This window comes from Gastrolobium bilobum, unplaced genomic scaffold, assembly GCF_033153095.1.
Source record: "Gastrolobium bilobum isolate Gb01-03AN ecotype WA unplaced genomic scaffold, APGP_CSIRO_Gbil_v1 utg1427, whole genome shotgun sequence".
Lineage (NCBI taxonomy): Eukaryota > Viridiplantae > Streptophyta > Magnoliopsida > Fabales > Fabaceae > Gastrolobium > Gastrolobium bilobum.
The window spans coordinates 33,418-49,571 of record NW_026896702.1 but is presented as its reverse complement, the minus strand read 5'-3'; the positions used below and the strand labels follow the sequence as shown (position 1 = coordinate 49,571).

Here is a 16,154-nt window from a genome sequence, read left to right as displayed (position 1 = left end):
CAAAAGATTTTTTTTATTTTTTTTTAGAGTTTATTTGCATCAATTTAGGCAAAATGACTAACGTAATGCATTTTTTATCAAAAAAGTTATTGGAATAATGCAATTTACAAACTTATTATTAAAATATGAGTTTCGCATGAGATAGGTGCGAGACTTGTTGAATTGAGCCACACATCAAACACTAACAAATCAGAGAAACAACTTAGCTATGATTTATTTGTCACCATTTAATCGTGGTTAATACTTGTTCAAAATAAACCCCTAAAATTGTGAACATTTGACGGGGGTTGAATGCTGCAAGTCTTGTACTTCCGCATGCGGAACTCATTCCATTACTTCGATAAGTTTCTAAATTGCATTATTGAAAGGATATAAAGTTTCTAAAAGTTATTTAAATTAATTTTATTTAATATATATATATATATATATATATATATATATATAAATGTATGAATTTTTTTTTTCTCTTTTTTTCACATGTGTCCACATAGACCTCATATATTTTTTTGTGTATTTTAGTGAACATTAAATAAAATTATCTAAAAATAATTTTAGAAACTTTAAACACTTATTTGAATAAAATGTTTAAAAAATGCATCACATGAGTCATTTTGCCCATCAATTTTTCTATACAATTAGGGGAATTATTTTCTTATTTTACAGGAAAAAATCTCTTGTTTCCGCAAGTACAATTTAAGATGGGCTCCACCTTAAATTTTTTTATATCTCCACTATCCTATGAGCCCACTTGTATTCTGAGTCTTTGGGAGAAAATCATTTTCTCACATAAAACGAGAAGATGATTCCTCATACAATTAATCTTATTTAATGAAATGAAACTCAATCACTGATGTGTATATATATAATATAATCTTAGGATAGGTTATTTTACCTATCATTTTCTCTGCCTATTTTATCTATCACTCTCCAATACAATTAGATTAAAATCTCAACAAAAGAAAAATAAATAAATGTTAGTTAAGATTCTGATCTAATGATATTTTAGAGTGATAAACAAAGATAGACAGAAAAAATGATAGAAGAATAACTTATCCCTGTAATCTTATAAATTTTATGATTTATAACAAACTACAAATATGTAATATACTAACTCGGCAAGTCATGTTTTGTGTAAGAATGTCACTTAGCTATCTTGTCTCGCTGCTTGCATCTTGTCCTCGAAAGATAACTTTTGTGCGCACTCCTCACTTTAGATTATATCCTAAAATTGTTGCCATAATATAATACTACTAACTAAATATATGCTTGTCAGCGCCATCCACGGTCCATGAAAATTAAGATTGACAGGCACAAAAATTTTAGGCATTACAATAAGTTCAGTTTGAATTCGAATATTTATATACAATTATATCTTGAGCCCGCACACTACCTTGCCTGGCAGAGGCTACACCTTAAAGTAGTGGATGGTATTAAGTTCTAGGGCATCCTATTCCTACATAAATGATAAAGATGGAGTAATAGCTTCCGGTACTAGCTAATAAGTCCAAGAACATGAAAAAAGGGAAAAGGAAAAGAGAGGGGAGAGGGCAGGGAAGAAGAAAAGTAGCTCCTTAAACTACAACAGAAAAAAAATCTAAAATTTGGTGGCAAAAATTTCCAATCATACCAAGATATGTTCATAGGACCATAAACGTGTATCAGGCATATGCCCTTCATGGTTGTATTGTCATTCTTTTTTTTCGCTTCTTCTCAGATTGAGGATCTTTTGCTTTTAAATCATTGGAGAAGGTCCTCAAGAAGCCAGATAGATTTTCATTTCGATGTGCTGAAACCAAAAGACAGAAGATTAAAGAATGGAGCATATACCAAAAGATACGTAAATTCACACCCTCCCTGAAAAGCAGGCAAAGATGAAGAAACTCATCGGCCACTAGGATTGGTCTAGTGGTGAGGGATTTAGGTAGATTGTAGTAGGTTATATATTCAATTTGTACCAATGAATTCAAAAAAAAAAAAAAAACTGACCAGAAAGTATGACATCATCCACATTAACAGATTTACGATTTGCATGCTGTGCAAATAGCTGAAGATCCTTAGCCAGCTTCTCTGCTCACAAAAACGGTTGAATTTCATTATATCAATTAATGAGCATTGCCGGCCAATTATTAAGTCAGAAATATTCAACAATACGTATCCTTGACTAGAAGTGGAACCTTGGCACCTCAATTCAAATGCAAGGTAAGACCTACCCATAACAACAAGTCTAAAGATGACTTTTCAAGCAAATAGAAATTCATATTATGAATCCCAAACCGCTCAACAATGCAAGTAAATTAAAGCCAATATCTGTGATCGGCATTTAAGTAAATGGATTTACCATTACCAGGACCATTAGGCTAATACATATCTACAAGTGAACTCAATATTTTCTCTCTTAAAGGGAAGCATATACCTGCTATAAACAATATAGATAACCTAAAAATCAACAATTATTAAACACAAAGCACATAATTCCATACTCCATAGTAGCCTTTCATAACATTTTCTGTATTGAACTATTGATCACCTCCAACTGTATGAATCTAAGATAAATCTAAATATGTTTGCTGCTTATATCCATGCTCAATATCAAATAATTACCTAATTATGTATATGAACACTTAAGCATTCAAGAATTGCGGAAACAAGATACATACACCGTACTGATATTAATATGCGGCGTCTCCATTTGCTGTGATTGATCTCAAACCTAAGGTACAGGAAAAAAAGGATTATGCAGTAAAATGAAAGTGATATTTACCCGTATACTTGAAGGCCAAATCAGCAACGCAAGCGACTACGACTTTTGAAACTTGCACGCCGTTTTTGTTTGCTGCGCAAATGCATAAGCGAGCACGAGAATTAGGAACTTAAATTTCCTATGATTTTATCGAATAAAAAAGTGAAATCACCAAAGGTGAGTGAGTGAGTGAGAAGAAGAATTGAACCTTCAGATTCGGCGATAGAGATTGCGGAGAGCCTGAATCTATCTCTCAAAAGCTTCGTTTCCGAGTCGATTTCCAATTCGCTGCTACCGTCCACACCTTCCATCGCTTTCGCTTCGAATGGAGGGAAATCAAAACTCACAAACAATAAAAGAGGGAATATTAATGGGCTCCGCCTCGGGCCCAATCGATACATTGCTATTTAAATGATCAGCCCAACACCACTCGGTCCACCAGAACGAAACTCGATCCAACTATTTTTTCTTCTTATCGGAGATATCGAGTTTGGAATAATTTTAAAATTTTTTAAGGTTTGGACTTTGGACTCATTGATATATTCAGTTGCCACAGTTGAAGTGTATGGTAAACAAGGTTCCGATAGTAACTTGTTGGATCCCTTACGTTCTCTTATCTATTCCAAGGGTATAGATATGTATGTGTATGTATATAATTATCCGTGTTGTGATGTGATGATTTTCCACGAGAGGAAATAATAATAATAATAATATACTTTTTTACATTGGATAAAATTTATATAGCTCCAATAGATAACATGAGTTTACTCTTTAATAGTGAAGATGAAATTTTATTCAATAATAATAAAATGTTAAAAAAGAGTGTAAAAAAATATATTATCAACATTTCTCTTCTTTGTAATGAGCGTGGGTAATGTTTTAAAAATAGAATCATAAATTAAACGGGCAAAATCCCATGAATTTATTAGTTTAAATAGTTAACTATGTGACAGATAGTAGTTTTAAAGAAATAAATGAGGTTTACCAAAAAAAAGAAGAAGAAATAAATGAGGTTGAGATTGAATTACTCTTTATAAATTAAAAATATATGTTATAAAAAATATATATATATATATATTTGACAATTTTAAGAAAGGAAAAGTTCAAAAACCTTCTATGGTTTTCTTTTGAATCACTTACCCCAATACTTTTTTAATCACTTAATCTTCTATGATTTTTTCTATCTAGTCCTTCCTTAACAGTTAACGCCATTAGAGATTTAAATAATCTATCTATTTTACCCTTATTACAAGAAAAAAGAAGTGAGAACAAATAAAAAAAAGAAAAGAAAATATAAGATCAAATATATTGGAAACTAACAACATTGAAAGAAAATACTAAAAGTGAAAAAAATGAAAATAGAAGAAAAAAAATGCAACCTTGTAACGACCCGAAATTAAAAAATTAAAAACAATGGAATCGCCACCAATTTTATTTACTTTGGAAAAATTGGAAAAACCTTTTATTGCAAACTGATCTATAAAAATCAAGGTTCAGGAGTCTAATTATGTGCAAGGAAGGGTGGAAACTTAATCCCACTGCACCCCTGACACATCCGTTTTTAAAACGGTTACCTTAAATTAATTGTGCAAATTATTAATAACCTTTAAAAATATTTGCTTCATCCCTTAAAATAAATATGATTATTTAATTAAGAAAAAAGAAGACTAAAATATTAAAATTTTATTTTAGCTTGACGGAAAAAGTTCCGCTCCGACGTATCCTCCAGTGTAGTGAAGAATTCAAAGCTACGTCATTCTTAATAAAATATTTGTGTGTTGATTCATTTTAATTTTGAAAAAAAATCATTTAATTATATTCGACGTTCCCGGATTACCAGGTTGTCCCAACCAAAATGATCCGAGCAAGACGTAGGATTAACAAGCTGTCTCAACTCAGCTAATCCGTAATTTTAGAATTATAATTTTATTATGAGTCATGGATCACCAAGTTGTCCCAACCAAAGTGACCCAAAACACAAAAAACGTCGGGTTAACAAGTCGTCACGACTCAGTTGACTCCCATTTTATTTAATGATAAATTAATCTTCTTTATTCTTTATCTTCTAAATTAATCTAAGATCAATAATTTTAAACAAAAATTACAATTGTTTATTTGTTCATTGATTACTGCTAGACAGTCTAAAATCACCGTATTGTCGCAATCAAAATGATTCTAAAAAATAAAGGGATTAATGATATCAAAAAGAGTGAAAATAAAAATAAAATAGAAAAAAAAATATATAAAAATGTAGACTAAAAAAAGCACAAGAAACATCGCTCATCTTTCCTTCTTCTTCTTCTTCCTATTATTATTATTATTTAAAATGATAACTTAAAATATGTCCACGAACTACACCATATGCTAGATAAGGGATGGGTTTAGCTAAAATATGTTAAAATGAGGTGCAGTAAAATAGTTTCATGGGCTGAATTAGATCAAAAGAAAAAAAAACAAAAATGCAGTTTGAGCCCAAAGCTTAAAGTTACTATTTACATTAAATAAGTGATAAAAAAATAGAAAATAAAACAAATCTAATTCATTCATCGATAAACCTGCAATCTAAGAATTCTAGTGCTAACGAATTTAAGAATATCAAGTGGCTGTGTTCTTGCATATCAGTAAACAGACCAAAGATTTTTTTTTAGAAGTCCTTGACATAGACAAAACGAAAACGTAGAGCGAACAACTACATATAGACAAGACCAACAGAAATTCTTTTACACCAAAGCCAATTCAGCCTCCAACTTTTTCCTTTTACTTCTTAGAACAAAACAGACACATATAAACTTGGGGAACATCTAACAAGACTAACTCAAATCATCAGAAGGATTAGCAACTACATACACCATATTTTTATTTGTTAACTCACATTAGACATAATAGCTGTGAAAAGAAAAACGTGATTAAGAAAGAGAGAAAAAAAATGTGTTAGTCACAGGCTGTTTTCTCAACTATGAAATGAGAAGTGCTAACCACCTCTTTGACCAGAATCAACTTTTGACCCTTTGCAATATGTGCCTTGTGGTCCTTCTGTCTCTCGATCAACTTTTCTTCCCCTTCTTGAGCGCCGATCAGAATGCCCTCAAGCAATTTTTCCTTAAATTTCAAAAACAGACCTCTCTTAAAATTAAGAAGAAACACCCCTATCTCAAATCTTTTTTAGTTTCTGTGTAGAATGTTTTTTTTATCCCCTTTGGATCCCAGGTAACCCTCTAACACTAAGTCACATGTAGTAGTAATACCAGACTTGCTAAAATTTCCCTTCCCTTATAAAAAAAACCTCCCTTCTCAATCCTTTGTCGTTTGCTTTTATAGAAGAAACCAGAAGAAACCCCTCCTCAATGAGTCCAATGGATTAAAGAAAACCTAGGGTCCTTCGATGAATTGCAGATACTCAGACTCGGATCCTTCACCAGTCTCCTCCGATTTCCTTTTTAGGCATTGCTTCTAGGTCTTGGTTCCTGGTGATTTCTACTTTCATGCTCTGTCCTTCGCCGATTTGCAGGGGCGGTGCCGTGCGTGGGTAAGAGAGTTTGCAGAGAGCTCTGAGGATGAGACATCTTCGACCATGATGGGAGCGTTTCATGAGGTCGTACACAAATTGGGGATACTTGGCGTAAGATAAAGAAAAGGGAAGAAAACTAACTAATATGATTTCTGAAGATACTTAAATCTGATAAAAAAGAAAAGAGTTTTTTTTTTTTTGTTGAGAAAATGGTGCTCACAATTTAATAATAAATTTTTATTTAGGACAAAATTAGGTGTTCACAGTTGCCCCTCTTTATTTGTTTCTTACTATATAATATGACAAATTGCAGTTGACATATTATCATTGTAAGGAACAAGTAAAGACATGAATCCTAATTTTGTCCAAGTGAGTAGAAATACATATGGATAAGATGCAACCTAAAAATTAAATACAGTGAGCCTCTGAGCTCGAAATAAAAGATATGAATATCCAATGCAAGGCCTCTAAGCCTAAAAATTAAATTGTAATGAGCCTCTAAGCTCGAAATTAAATAGCTTGAATTTAAAGTGTACAATCTCTGAACCGCGAAATTTAAATTACATTGAGCCTCTGAGCTCGAAATTAAAATGCATGGCGTCTGAGCCGGAAAAATTAAAATGCATTGAGCCTCTGAGCTCGAAATTAAATGACAAGAATTTAAATTGCAAGGCCTCTGAGCCAAAAAAACTAAATTATATTGAGCCTCTGAGCTCGAAAATGAATGACATGAATTTAAATTGCTTGGCCTCTTAGCCGAAAAATTAAATTGCAATGAACCTCTGAGCTCAAAATTAAATGACATGAATTTAAATTGCATGGCCTCTGAGCCGAAAAAATTAAATTGCAATGAGCCTTTGAGCTTGAAATGAATTTAAATAGTATGGCCTTTGAGCCAAAAAAATTAAATTGCAATGAGCCTCTGAGCTCGAAATGAATTTAAATTGCATGGCCTCTGAGCCGAAACATAAATTGCAATGAGCCTAGGAGCTTGGATTTAAATGACAAGAATTTAAAAAGTCTGGCCTCTGAGCCTGAAAAACTAAATTGCAATGAGCCTCTGAGCTCTAAATTAAACGACAGAATTTAAATTGCAAGGCCTCTGAGCCAAAAAAACTAAATTATATTGAGCCTCTGAGCTCGAAAATGAATGACATGAATTTAAATTGCTTGGCCTCTTAGCCGAAAAATTAAATTGCAATGAGCCTCTGAGCTCGAAATTAAATGACATGAATTTAAATTGCATGGCCTCTGAGCCAAAAAAATTAAATTGCAATGAGCCTTTGAGCTCGAAATGAATTTAAATTGCATGGCCTTTGAGCCGAAAAAATTAAATTGCAATGAGCCCCTGAGCTCGAAATGAATTTAAATTGCATGGCCTCTGAGCCTAAACATAAATTGCAATGAGCCTAGGATCTTGGAATTAAATGACAAGAATTTAAAAAGTCTGGCCTTTGAGCCTGAAAAACTAAATTGCAATGAGCCTCTGAGCTCTAAATTAAATGACAGAATTTAAATTGCAAGGCCTCTGATCCGAAACATAAATTGCAATGAGCCTAGGAGCTTGGAATTAAATGACAAGAATTTAAAAAGTCTGGCCTCTGAGCCTGAAAAACTAAATTGCAATGAGCCTCTGAACTCTAAATTAAATGACAGAATTTAAATTGCAAGGCCTCTGAGCCAAAAAAAACTAAATTATATTGAGCCTCTGAGCTCGAAAATGAATGACATGAATTTAAATTGCTTGGCCTCTTAGCCGAAAAATTAAATTGCAATGAGTCTCTGAGCTCGAAATTAAATGACATGAATTTAAATTGCATGGCCTCTGAGCCGAAAAAATTAAATTGCAATGAGCCTTTGAGCTCGAAATGAATTTAAATTGCATGGCCTTTGAGCCGAAAAAATTAAATTGCAATGAGCCTCTGAGCTCGAAATGAATTTAAATTGCATGGCCTCTGAGCCGAAACATAAATTGCAATGAGCCTAGGAGCTTGGATTTAAATGACAAGAATTTAAAAAGTCTGGCCTCTGAGCCTGAAAAACTAAATTGCAATGAGCCTCTGAGCTCTAAATTAAATGACAGAAATTTAAATTCCATGGCCTCTGAGCCAAAAAATTAAATTGCAATGAGCCTCTGAGCTCTAAATTAAATAACAGAAATTGCATTGCCTCTGAGCCAAAAAAATATAAATTGCAACGAGCCTCTGAGCTCAAAATGAAATGACAGAGATTTAAATGTGTCGGAGAATGGACCTGCCTTGCAAAAAGTTTAAAGGTGTGAGAGAGTGGACCTGACTTTAGCTCAAAATATAAAGGTGTGGGGTAGACCCAATTTGTGCATGAGAAATGAGTGTGAGACAGAGATCACAGCTTGAACAAGTGTGGGCAATGAATGCCCGGAGAGTAAGGAACCATGGTGTTTGTCACACTTCTTTCTTTCTTTCTTTCTTTTTATGAAGATGATGCAACATGCAATGCATGTCATGTAATGCAAAGACCCTTCAAATTTTAAAGTTTGGAGTATTTCTCTTCTCTCTTTTTTATGATATGCAGAGATGATGCGAGATGCAATGCATGCAGAAAATTTTTAAATCTTCAAACTTTGAGATTTGAGTTTTTTTTTTTTGACCCAGTATAAAAAAAACTGATTCACACTGGAGTTATTTCTTTTGATTTTAAACAAAGATCCACATGAAATTGGCTACTTGAAAAATCTATGACCAATCAAACCTTTGCTCACATCATAAACAATGGACTCAATTTGTCCTTTTTTCTCCCTATGTCACTTTTTTCTCCTTTTTCCATCTCCATTTTGCTTTATTTTTCTACTTTTGTTTTCTTCTCGTCCTTCTTCTTTCCTTTTTACTAAGGATATCCCCAAGCAACCTATGCAAATCCAAAATTTGCCCCAGTTTTAGTAACTAAAATGGCCACAAGCTTTATCTCACCCCCTAAATTGAAACATGAACGTGAATTTTGTGATACATAACCAAGGGTGAGTTCAAATATTTTGCCCAAGTTTTAGTCATTTTTCCTTTATGCCCTAACTTTTGCTTAGACCACCCTTTTGGGTTTTCAGCCTAACGGGCTCCTTTTTTCTTTTTCTCTTTTTTTCTCTTTTTTTTTTGTGCCCCGAGTCCTTTTGATCCAACCAAAAAAACTGAAGGATTGCTACAACAAAGAATTATTAAGTGGCACTTTTGAATATAAATTTATTTGCTTGAGACAAAACTTTATGAATATTCATGGGTAGAAGAGGAAATTTTTTTATGGATGACCCAACACAAAGAAATTGAATGTATTTGACATGAAAGTTGAAATTACAAGGTAGGAGAAAGAAAATGGAAAAGGAAAGGGAATAGTAGAAGACAGATTATAAGAGAAACACAAAAATTGCCCCAGTATTAGTTCTTGAATTTTCACCAAATTAGTTCTGTGTGACTACTTGACGATTCAACCGATGTCTCTGTTGCCACATTCATCATCACATATTTTGCTCAAATGAAGTTTTTCCTTGGGATCTTCTTCAAGGATTTCCAAGCCATTTTTTTTTTTAGAACACACATGTCTATTTTCCCGATTTTTGCTTAGACCGCCTTTTCAGGTTTTCAGCCTAACATGTTTCCTTTTTCTTTTTCTTTGTATGCCCTGAATTTTGCTCAGACCGTTCATTTGGAATTATGATCTAACGGGCTTCTTTGTTTTTTTTTTTTTTTTTTTTTTTTTTTTGTTTTTTTTTTTTTGAAATCTCTTGTTACTGTCAACATTGATTGGTCTAGACAAAAGTCTATAATGTTGACCACAGAGAGTGGTACTGCTCATAAGATGTGAGAGCATTTGCTACCAATCCTTGAGATATTTTTCTGACACCTTCGCATGCTACTTCAAATGCATCGTTCATCTGACAATTGATTGGAGTTAAGTTGTGATGATTTAGTAGCGCGATCATCTTCTTGTGCTCATTTGATTGCATCTATTAGCTTATCAAATTCAAGGTTGATTTCATCAAGGGATCACACTAGAATCAATTTTATTTTTTTGTACTGTGGCAAAGTTTTTGAAAGGTTTGAGTTTTTTTTTTTTTTTTAGAAGAAATTTAAAATGAAGACAACAAGGTAAAACGCATGAGAAACATGAACGAGCAATTGGATTTGAAGCAAAGGTTAAGAATAGAAACAAAATAAGAAAGAAGATGAAAGAAAATGCAAATACTCATTTCAGATAATGTCTCAAGAAAATAAACATAAGTCCAAAATAGTACAACTAAACAATAGCTTCGAACCAATCACATCAGATATTAGATCGAACTTCCACATGATCATTCCAAGCTCTCATTCGTTGGATCAATTGTACTCTCTATGGATACTTTTCTAGCCTTAGCCAAAATTTCAATCCTTTCTCCGGCAGCTATAAGTTCAGCAAAGTCTTGGTATACAACACCAGCCATCGACTCAACATGGAGAGGCCCCAAAGTGCCTATGAAGTAAGAACACATTTCTGACAATGTCAATGGCGGTCGTACTTGTGCTACGAGAGTCCTCCATCTTTGGGCATATTGTTTGAAAGTTTCCTCATTCTCGATTTGCAGGGCTCCTAACTGTTCTCGAGTCGGAGCACTATCCAAGTTGAATCGATATTGATTCATGAACATGTCTGCCAAATCTTTCCAGCAAGATATCTTAGAATGATCTAGTTGAATATACCATTCTAGGGATGGACCAGTCAAACTCTCATGGAAGAAGCCAACAAGAAACCTCTCGTCCTTGGACCATATTGCCATTTTGGTGCAATAGGTTTTCAAATGAAGAAGCGGATTGGTATTCCCATTGTATTTGGCAAAATTCGGGACAACAAAGTCTTTAGGAATAACAACATCCATTGGAGAGCATAACTCTTCTACTCCAAGAGATCCATAAGAACCTGCCCCTTGGATGGCTTTAATCTTTTCCTCAATTTTTTCTATCCAGGCTTCCTTCTTCTTGTCTTTCTGAACTAAGGCAGAATTAATCCCCGAGTTGAACCCTGTCGATGCGTGAGTATGTGCCTTGGTCATTAGCAAATTGAGAAATTCTTGTATGCCTTTCAATGTTTCTTCCATCTTATTCAATCTCTCTCTTATTTCTTCTACTTCTTTGAACATGTCTCTCCCCTCTTGATTGTTTGCCTCCATTATGATCCCAGATTCCATGTTGTGAACTTAGATTTGATTGGTATAGTCTGAACCCAATTTGCCCCAAAACATTATTATCATTCTTTTTTTTAGAGATGAAACAGAGACAAATAGTGAAAATGAGATGCAGGATGCAGAATGCAAATTTTTCTTTTTCTTTTTTTAATTTTGGAAATATAGAGGTAATGCAATGCCTGGCATGTTTTATTTTACAAAACGAATGAATAGATGAAAGATAAATGTTTCGATAATGTTGATTTTGAAAAGTGTTGATATATACATCAATATGTTATGTGCAAGATCTCATTTGTGTTTTGAGTTCGTTTATTGGATGATCAATATGTCATTCTACACAGTGAATACTTTCATTCGGTGGTTCTATGACTGTAACAATTTTGGCCACTAGAGTTAAGATCTCATTTCGAAAAAATGGCCAAACAGGATGTACATCCAAAATGACAATAATTACGAAAGAGTCACACTCTAGCCGAGGATTTCGCGATAACCAAACAGGATGTACATCCAAAATGGCTACCACTACACAACCTCTCTCCTATCTTAAACTGCACTCAGACCCGGGTATAGGGCCCCACTCATACGTGTGGGATGAATGTGTAGATGTTGTGTGTAACCAATTAGAAAAACAATTGAGAGCAATATAATAACACAAAAAGTGCCTCATTCTAAAGTTGGAGCAAATCATCACATCTATCACACACATATCAAGATATAAGAAACAAGAATATAAAAAAAATTGCAAAATAAAAAAAGAAAGACAAAATGAAGCAAAATAACAAACTAAAGGGAAGTAAAGCAAATATATAAAAACTACTATGAATTCACACAATTAATTAAATTAGGCTTGACTCTCTAAAATCCCCAGCGGAGTCGCCATCTGTAACGACCCGAAATTAAAAAATTAAAACAATGGAGTCGCCACCAATTTTATTTACTTGGAAAAATTGGAAAACCATTTTATTGCAAACTGGTCTTTAAAATTATAGATCAAAGATTCGGGAGTCTAATTATGAGCAAGGAAGGGCTGAAACTTAATCCCACTGCACCCCTGACACATCCGTTTTTAAAACGGTTACCTTAAATTAATTGTGCGAATTATTAATAACCTTTAAAAATATTTGCTTCATCCCTTAAAATAAATATGATTATTTAATTAAGAAAAAAGAAGACTAAAATATTAAAATTTTATTTTAGCTTGACGGAAAAAGTTCCGCTCCGACGTATCCTCCGGTGCAGTGAAGAATTCAAAGCTACGTCGTTCTTAATAAAATATTTGTGTGTTGATTCATTTTAATTTTGAAAAAAAATCATTTGATTATATTCGACGTCCCCGGATTACCAGGTTGTCCCAACCAAAATGATCCGAGCAAGACGTAGGATTAACAAGCTGTCTCAACTCAGCTAATCCGTAATTTTAGAATTATAATTTTATTATGAGTCATGGATCACCAAGTTGTCCCAACCAAAGTGACCCAAAACACAAAAAACGTCGGGTTAACAAGTCGTCACGACTCAGTTGACTCCCATTTTATTTAATGATAAATTAATCTTCTTTATTCTTTATCTTCTAAATTAATCTAAGATCAATAATTTTAAACAAAAATTACAATTGTTTATTTGTTCATTGATTACTGCTAGACAGTCTAAAATCACCGTATTGTCGCAATCAAAATGATTCTAAAAAATAAAGGGATTAATGATATCAAAAAGAGTGAAAATAAAAATAAAATAGAAAAAAATAAATAAATAAATAAAAATATAAAAATGTAGACTAAAAAAAGCACAAGAAACATCGCTCATCTTTCCTTCTTCTTCTTCTTCTTCCTATTATTATTATTATTTAAAATGATAGCTTAAAATATGTCCACGAACTACACCATATGCTAGATAAGGGATGGGTTTAGCTAAAATATGTTAAAATGAGGTGCAGTAAAATAGTTTCATGGGCTGAATTAGATCAAAAGAAAAAAAAACAAAAATGCAGTTTGAGCCCAAAGCTTAAAGTTACTATTTACATTAAATAAGTGATAAAAAAATAAGAAAATAAAACAAATCTAATTCATTCATCGATAAACCTGCAATCTAAGAATTCTAGTGCTAACGAATTTAAGAATATCAAGTGGCTGTGTTCTTGCATATCAGTAAACAGACCAAAGATTTTTTTTTAGAAGTCCTTGACATAGACAAAACGAAAACGTAGAGCGAACAACTACATATAGACAAGACCAACAGAAATTCTTTTACACCAAAGCCAATTCAGCCTCCAACTTTTTCCTTTTACTTCTTAGAACAGAACAGACACATATAAACTTGGGGAACATCTAATAAGACTAACTCAAATCATCAGAAGGATTAGCAACTACATACACCATATTTTTATTTGTTAACTCACATTAGACATAATAGCTGTGAAAAGAAAAACGTGATTAAGAAAGAGAGAAAAAAAATGTGTTAGTCACAGGCTGTTTTCTCAACTATGAAATGAGAAGTGCTAACCACCTCTTTGACCAGAATCAACTTTTGACCCTTTGCAATATGTGCCTTGTGGTCCTTCTGTCTCTCGATCAACTTTTCTTCCCCTTCTTGAGCGCCGATCAGAATGCCCTCAAGCAATTTTTCCTTAAATTTCAAAAACAGACCTCTTTTAAAATTAAGAAGAAACACCCCTATCTCAAATCTTTTTTAGTTTTTGTGTAGAATGTTTTTTTATCCCCTTTGGATCCCAGGTAACCCTCTAACACTAAGTCACATGTAGTAGTAATACCAGACTTGCTAAAATTTCCCTTCCCTTCTAAAAAAAACCTCTCTCCTCAATCCTTTGCCGTTTGCTTTTATAGGAGAAACCAGAAGAAACCCCTCCTCAATGAGTCCAATGGATTAAAGAAAACCTAGGGTCCTTCGACGAATTGCAGATACTCAGACTCGGATCCTTCACCAGTCTCCTCCGATTTCCTTTTTAGGCATTGCTTCTAGGTCTTGGTTCCTGGTGATTTCTACTTTCATGCTCTGTCCTTCGCCGATTTGCAGGGGCGGTGCCGTGCGTGGGTAAGAGAGTTTGCAGAGAGCTCTGAGGATGAGACATCTTCGACCATGATGGGAGCGTTTCATGAGGTCGTACACAAATTGGGGATACTTGGCGTAAGATAAAGAAAAGGGAAGAAAACTAACTAATATGATTTCTGAAGATACTTAAATCTGATAAAAAAGAAAAGAGTTTTTTTTTTTTGTTGTTGAGAAAACGGTGCTCACAATTTAATAATAAATTTTGGGAACAGAAAAAAAGAATAAAAAAAATTCTACTTTTTTGTTCCCACGCACAAAATGAGAAACACTTATCTCTCTGAATTACTCTCCATCTCTACCATCATAACCACCATCATCCCAACACGACCATCGCCACCATCGTCGTTGTAACAGCCCAAAACCCTGTAGCATGATATTGTCCGCTTTGCCCTCGGGCTCACGATTTTGTTTCTTGGGACACCCCACAAAAGGCCTCACACTAGAAGAGGTATCCACACCCTTATAAGGCATGCTTCATTCCCCTCTCTAACCGATGTGGGACATTACATCCTCCCCCACTGGGAATACAGCGTCCCCGCTGTACACACTGGTCCAGGGACAGGCTCTGATACCAAATGTAATAGCCCCAAACCCTGTAGCATGATATTGTCCGCTTTGCCCTCGGGCTCACGGTTTTGTTTCTTGGGACACCCCACAAAAGGCCTCACACTAGAAGATGTATCCACACCCTTATAAGGCATGCTTCGTTTCCCTCTCCAACCGATGTGGGACATTACATCCTCCCCCACTGGGAATACATCGTCCCCGCTGTACACACTGGTCCAGGGCCAGGCTCTGATACCAAATGTAACAGCCCAAAACCCTGTAGCATGATATTGTCCGCTTTGCCCTCGGGCTTACGGTTTTGTTTCTTGGGACACCCCACAAAAGGCCTCACACTAGAAGAGGTATCCACACCCTTATAAGGCATGCTTCGTTCCCCTCTCTAACCGATGTGGGACATTACATCCTCCCCCACTGGGAATACAGCGTCCCCGCTGTAGACACTGGTCCAGAGCCAGGCTCTGATACCAAATGTAACAGCCCCAAACCCTGTAGTCGTCGCCGTCGTCGTATCACTAGAGCTGTCATGACCACCCCACCACCACGATGCCACCGCCACCACCGCCTTCACCCATCATTACTACCATGCCACCATCACCACCACCACAACTACCACCGCTGCAACTACCACCACCACTATCATCGTCATCGTCACCATCACCACTACCGCCATCAACCACCACCACCATCATCGCAACCACTGCCACCACCACTACCCCACCACAGCGCCACCATCACCACCACTGTCACCAACCACCACTATCATTGTTGCAGCCACCACCGACACCGCCGCCGCCACCAACCACCACCACCACTGTCACATCCGTGGCAAATCTAGGAAAGCCTTAACTTGATTTATCTCATTCAAATCATCACCTGATAAGACTATATCATCCACATAAACAAGTAGGGCTGTAAAGGAAGAAGCAGTATGTTTTATAAAGAGAGAGTGATCTGCCACGGATTGTTGATATCCAATGGAGATGAGTGCTGAAGACAGCTTGGAATACCATTGACGACTCGCTTGCTTGAGTCCATAAAGAGATTTTTGAAGTTTACATACCTTGGGTGGCTGAGATTGAGGAAAACCA

At 34.9% G+C, this 16,154-nt stretch overlaps 1 protein-coding gene across 1 annotated transcript; it reads right to left on the bottom strand.

Annotated features, from left to right (window-relative positions):
• Positions 1-1,673: 1,673 nt before the first annotated feature.
• Positions 1,674-3,051, bottom strand: LOC133301514 (protein MHF1 homolog). Its single transcript, XM_061501149.1, has 4 exons — positions 2,949-3,051; positions 2,762-2,833; positions 1,987-2,067; positions 1,674-1,786 (listed from the first exon to the last, which is right to left on the bottom strand). The coding sequence occupies exons 1-4, from the start codon at positions 3,049-3,051 to the stop codon at positions 1,674-1,676; spliced, it is 369 nt and encodes a 122-aa protein (XP_061357133.1).
• Between the last annotated feature and the right edge of the window lie 13,103 nt (positions 3,052-16,154).

Bases quoted from the DNA above. Each gene is read 5' to 3' on its own strand.
- LOC133301514 (XM_061501149.1), bottom strand. From the start codon at position 3,051: ATGGAAGGTGTGGACGGTAGCAGCGAATTGGAAATCGACTCGGAAACG. The intron at 2,068-2,761 runs GTAAATATCACT...TTTTGTGAGCAG, and splicing joins TTTGGCCTTCAAGTATACGG to AGAAGCTGGCTAAGGATCTT. The intron at 1,787-1,986 runs GTCAGTTTTTTT...TTTTGGTTTCAG, and splicing joins GGATGATGTCATACTTTCTG to CACATCGAAATGAAAATCTA.